Source organism: Triplophysa rosa, linkage group LG18, assembly GCF_024868665.1.
Source record: "Triplophysa rosa linkage group LG18, Trosa_1v2, whole genome shotgun sequence".
Classification (NCBI taxonomy): Eukaryota; Metazoa; Chordata; class Actinopteri; order Cypriniformes; family Nemacheilidae; genus Triplophysa; species Triplophysa rosa.
The window spans coordinates 1,357,303-1,363,302 of NC_079907.1; the positions used below are offsets into that span (position 1 = coordinate 1,357,303).

General features: G+C 39.6%; 1 protein-coding gene across 1 annotated transcript in view; it reads left to right on the forward strand.

Moving 5' to 3' along the window:
• Nucleotides 1–4,140, forward strand: part of LOC130569438 (PH and SEC7 domain-containing protein 1) — a 42,546-nt gene extending 38,406 nt beyond the window's left edge. The window contains exon 17 of the mRNA XM_057359092.1: nucleotides 1,070–4,140. Within this exon, the coding sequence (XP_057215075.1) occupies nucleotides 1,070–1,339 (270 nt within the window). The 3' untranslated portion in view covers nucleotides 1,340–4,140. The remainder of the gene's footprint in view (nucleotides 1–1,069) is intronic.
• Nucleotides 4,141–6,000: the final 1,860 nt, after the last annotated feature.

Consider the following 6,000-nt stretch of genomic DNA (forward strand, 5'->3'; position numbering starts at 1 on the left):
TCACTTATTTGCATCTTTACATTAAGCAGCTGTATCCAGTTAGCACCTTAGAAATAAAACAATTCAAATTAAATTAAATTGTCAACTAAATGATTTATATACTGGCATAGAAAGCATACTGCAAAAATAGTATGAGTAGTGTGGTAGCCTTAGAGACATGGGTCTCTATCAACTTGTGCGTTCATCAGGGCCGCCGCAAGCCTTTACGGGGCCCAAAGCAGAATTTTATTTGGGGGTCCCCCTGTGCCCCAATACAATCTACTATTGTAAATGTTTGATTATTTGCACGCACACTTTAAATGTAACACATACAATTATTACAAGTATTGTGATTGTCAAAACATTTGATAATTTCATTACATCCAATTTTAGGTGAAGTGTCCCTTTAAATTTTTTGCTCAGACCATACAAAGGTTGTGGAATTTATTGTTCAATGCATTTAACTATTTGCAAAGATTTTATTAAAATAAATATTTTTATTTTATTTTAACCACAACCTATAAACAACCTTTTAAAGCCACACAGCTTTCTTTTTTTTGACATTTTTTTTAGTGTATTTACTTGATAACCATTAAATGAATTTACAATATGCACACAATTATTCTTAACCTTATCCCAAACAAAACGCAGAATTAACAGATAATTATAAATGACATGAATCACGTAAATCACATATTTTTCATCTAAATCAGCATTTTGTCGTTTGTATCAGTGAATACTGTCAGGTGTTCAACATTTCTATTGTAAACACTAAGCAGTTGTCAAATATTACTTACAGTATGTTGTGTGTTGCACAGCATTCTTTCGTGACAGTAGCTCCGTCTTCTTTGATTTGATTGGTCACTTGGCTCTGTAACCCCCGCCTCCTTTCATTTGATTGGCCACCTCACTTGTTTTGATATTGCAATGTTGTGTTTAGTCAGTAATTTCACAAATTTTGAACCACAGAAAAAAATAGTGGGTACGGCCCTTTTGGGGGCCCCCTAGTGGTGGCGGGGCCCTAAGCAGCCGCTTAGGGAGGGCGTTCATCCTCACATCCTCAAATAAAACTTTCTCCCTCTCCTCGCAGAAAACACGCTACGAGACGTACAGCATGCTCCTGCGTGCCAAGCAGCGCTGCGGAGACGATAGTCTGTCTGTGTTTGAGGACATGCTTCTGGAGGAGGGGGCGTTACAGAGAGCTCAATCCAGCCCCACCTTACAGGACAGCAGCATGACCTGCAGCACCAGAGACGGCGCGAGTCAGAGCGCCGCCCCGCAGGATCCTCCTGGTAACAGCAACGGCTGCTCGCGCGGTCAGGGCCAAAGGCACAGCTATCGGCAGGCCGTCCGGAAATGAGCGCCACCCGCAGGAATCAAATGGTACTGGAGCGAAAGCGAGGCCTCTCATTTTCTCGTGCGCGCCCTCCTGCTGCGTCAGGACGTGGTGTTGATTCAGACTCTGAATCTGACTCTGTGATTGGCTGATGGGTGGAGGATGTCACATAAGGTGCTAAGGAGTGTTCGGGACTCCTCGGAGGAATGACATACAATAGGAATGCAGGTGCCATCCGTCATTTTGCCTTCTTGGTTTGTCGGCGACCTCTTTATCCCATTGCGCATTTCTAAGGCCGGCACAAATCTGGGCCTTAACTTCGTTTGTAAAATGCTATTGAATGAAACATCAGTTTATTTTCACCATGCTGTGCGAAAATGTCACTTGAATAGTGAAGGGTCTGATGCCATTTGACAAGAACCTTGACCAGAATGCTTCTTATTTATTTATGGGATTTTTTGTGTGGTGTCATGGACCAGGAGACAAACAGAAAACATAACTGGTCATTGCAGATCTAGTCGATTCCTCACGTTGTTCTCCAGCATTACTATTTATATAAAAATGCACTTGTGATCATTTCAATCTATTTATAATCGATCTACAATCTGTTTGCCCCAAAAACGTATTTTGCACTGAACACGAGTATTATTACACTGCGAAAAAATCATTCCACTATTTTTGTCTTTTCCAAGAAAACATCAAAACATCCTTGAAACACTTTTCTTTGGTTTTAGAGAATATATCTTCGTATTTTTTATCCTACTAGATCTCACAAACTTCAATTGATTTATGCTTGAAACCATTTCTTTCCCCCAATAATATAAATTCAAGATGCATTCTCTAAAACAAGATGTGTGGCGATTTTGCTGACGAGGATGTTTTTATGTTTCACTAGATGACAAAAATATTCATTTGGTTGCACTTATACAGCGTAATATTTGTCTCTAAATATTCTATATTTGATCTATCTAACCTTGTCTCTGCATCAGCTGAATGTTTTCGTCCGCTGTGTTCGGCATGGCTGACTAGTGACAATCTCTCGTGTGTTTGGTAAAGCAGAAACTCAATCCAGTATAGATCCGATAGAAGATGTGCGGCGTGTAGTTCACGAGCGACCCCCGCAGCACACTGAATGTCATTTTTATTCCTGTTAAATACAGTTAGTAAGTGTATACAACGCACCTCCCCGTAATGCTTAACGTGATCGATGAGACCGAGTGTGTGTGCGCGACACTACAGTATATCACCTATATAAGGAATGTTTTTACATGTATAACGAATGTGGTGTGTCAATCAAAACTGCCACCTGCAATATTCAGCATAGACCTGTGTTTGTGTGATGACATAGCACGCGCTTTCAGTGACACTGAGGATTACTTGAAATGGCCACTCGAAGCTGTCGAACGTACTGTGTTTTTCTACAACGGTGATGGGAATCAAATACACAATCTCAAGCTTTGTTCTTTATCCGTTTCTTCTGCAAAGATTGTGTGATGTTGAGTAAACAACAAAAACGGTTCCCCATAATCTCAGAGCTGGCCACATGAGACAATACTGCAGTGGATTGTATTTACTATAGTAAACTGTGGTAAAGTGTAGTATACGGTACTGTATTATATTAAGAGTATTGTCATTTCATTTGTACGTTTTGTTAATGTACACTAGTACTTGGAAACATTACCATGGTAAATATAATAGTATCTAAGAATTATACCACAGTTTACTATAGTAAACACTCAAGGATTCTATGGTCATGTGGGCGTCTTACAGTAGCTTGAAAATGAATGGAATTATTTTACTGTGTTAAGTCTAGAAATACTAAAGATCTGAATTGTAAAAACAGCTATAAAATCTGACGAAAACGCAAGATGAAAATGATATTTTGCATATAGAAGTACAAAGATAAAGCCTGTTTTTAGTGCATCGTCATTTCATGAACGTTAAGCACATGTTATTCTGTAAATGCTGATTCTCGTTAATGTAACACAATATAATGAACACGATGTCACAGTAATGATCTAAAGATAGGCTTTATTTCTTTGAGGAAAGTCACATTTTGTGGCGGTGAAATACTGTATGACCCGGGCATGTTGGTTCCAGAGACCGAATCTGCTATACTTGTACCGATACAGCGCTGTATATCCGGCGTGCATGATGTTATAAATCGTTTTCTGTGTTTTTAGGTGAAACGCTGGAAAGCCATTCTCTGCTCAGGTGTCATGAGAACTAAATGTAAATGTTGCGACGCATCTCGTCACCAGCAGAGAGAGTGTTCAGCCGTGCAGATGTGCTGAAACCGCTTCGTGTCTCTATGTGTATTTATTTGTTCTTTTGTTCGGACTGAGAAACACCTGTCAGGCAGAATGTTGATTTATCGTCTCTTATGCACAAACACACAGAAGCGGATCATGTTTTTCAGCGTCTGTCGTGTCCTATGATGATATCGATGTCATATCAAACCATGTTTTCAAGCAGCACCTGAATGTACATAAACCGCATGATTTCTTCTGCTCTCTTTTGCATCTTGCGTCTTGTTCCGAGGTGAATATAAGCACCCGTTTCTTTAGTGGATCGACTGTCATGTTCTGGATCTTGGTGAAGGATTGCTGCTTGTTTGTATTTCTATATGAGGATGTCGTCCTGGAGAAATTGAAACTGAAGGGAACACTGTTTTGTTTTCTCTTTCGTTCACATTTGGTTCGTTTCTCTTTGTTTCTCTTTCATATGTTGTTCGCTTGTATTAAGTTCTGTAAGAACCGTGTTTGTACAGCCTCTCTTTATGATGGCATAGGGTACTGAAATAAATAACTAAAACTGTCATGAAACGACGTCTTTTTCTATTGCCAACTGTGTTTGATTGAAAGTGACCACCAGAATATGACGTGCTTTCCAGATGTCGTTTTCAAACGATAAACTAAATTATTTATATTTGGGTTTCACAGAAGAATCTACAGTTTGGAAGGAAATGGCAGTAAGTAAATTATAATAGGGGGTTCATATTTTATATAATTATTGCTTTTTTATTGCCGAGATCAGACCATCAAACTCCAATTGAACCCGAATTTTCCGGTGGTGGAAAAGACCCGGGCAAGCCCTTGACATTGAGTGAGACGATTATTTTTAGTTCGGCAGACTGACGGGGAGTTTCACAGTGAAAGTGAAAAGTCCCTAAAGAGGTGATAATATATAGAGGAACCTGTTTTAAGTTCATGTGAAAGATTATGCAGTGACTAACAAGCTGGTTTCAGCAACAACAATTGAATTTTATTCGGCACTTCTTGCAATCTGTGTTGTTTCAAAACTTCTTTATTATGAATAGAGCTATACAAACCATCTGGCCCATCTGGAATAGTTTTTCCGTAAATGGTCAGAAAAGTGGTTTTCTTCTCTGTTTTAAGGGGAACTAAACATAGCCGCTGGAACTTATTTTGAGCAGGGGGTGGTGTGATTTTATTTTTTGCCAGGGCAGAGGTTATGACTGCCATGGGCAGGGGCGTAGCACGCTTTTCAAAAGTGCGGGGATGGATGTGGTTTGTTTGTTAACAATAAAAATGATGAATACAATGACAGAAGGGTACAAAAGGTATAACATACAAGATATAAAAAGCTTCCCATTTAAATGAGTGATACTAGAAAAGTATAAAAACACACTCGGTGCTAAGCTTGATAGTGACATGGGTCTGACAGGACTGTGATTGAGACTGTTTAATTTTGATTACTTGCGCCTTGAAAAGGGGTAAAATAATGTAACAATTTACTGTTTTGAAACATTAAAGTAATATACTCTTTTCTTTCATATTTCTTCAACAGGTATGCAAACAATGACATCATTTCTCACTTTTTTCTCCTCAACAGGTACAATCAAACACAACAGGTAAGTATCCACAAAAGTATTCAGCTAATCAACAAACAATGCTCAAAATATCTAAATCAATTGCACTGGCAATAAACCCATAAATACACTGCTTAACAATGACAATTTGTCCCTCCTCCTCGTCAATTCCCTGCCTTCTTCATCACAGTTACTTTATACATTGCATGCCACATACATAACCGAATTTAGCTAGCTGCTGAACAATATCCCAATTAGCAATTAGCATTATTCTAAAAAATGAAATTTAATACAGAAAACACTCGACATGTCAACAAAACATAAACAGAACATCTTCCCAAACACATATCGAGCTTATTTAAAAACCTCGAAAGCATAAACACTCATTCAAAGTACCTGGAAAAGGGAGATGTAAATAACCATAACCATACGTTCCCGCCTCCTCAGCACGAGCTGACCGATAAATCTAACACACCAAGAGAGGCGGGACTTAAGGCAGAACAGCCAATCATCAGCCGGTCACACTCAAAGCCGGTGTCATGTTTGAGAGGGAGGGGAGAGGAGGCAGCCGCAGCGAGCGCAGGCACAGAGCGGCCAGAGAAACGGAGGAGCGACTGCTGTAAGGCGTTTGTGCAAAACTGCGGAAAAACTGCGGGTTTTGAACCCTCTCACCGGGAAAAGTGGGTGCGATGCCCCTGGCCATGGGCGAGCCGCTTAAGTTTAACGTAAATAAATAACGGAGGCAAAAATGTGTTGCTGCCGAGAATAAAGAAGATCCAAGTGTGGTCATAGGATACAGCATAAAAACAAACACATAAACGCATGTTATATGTATGCCTATAGAGGGTATGCA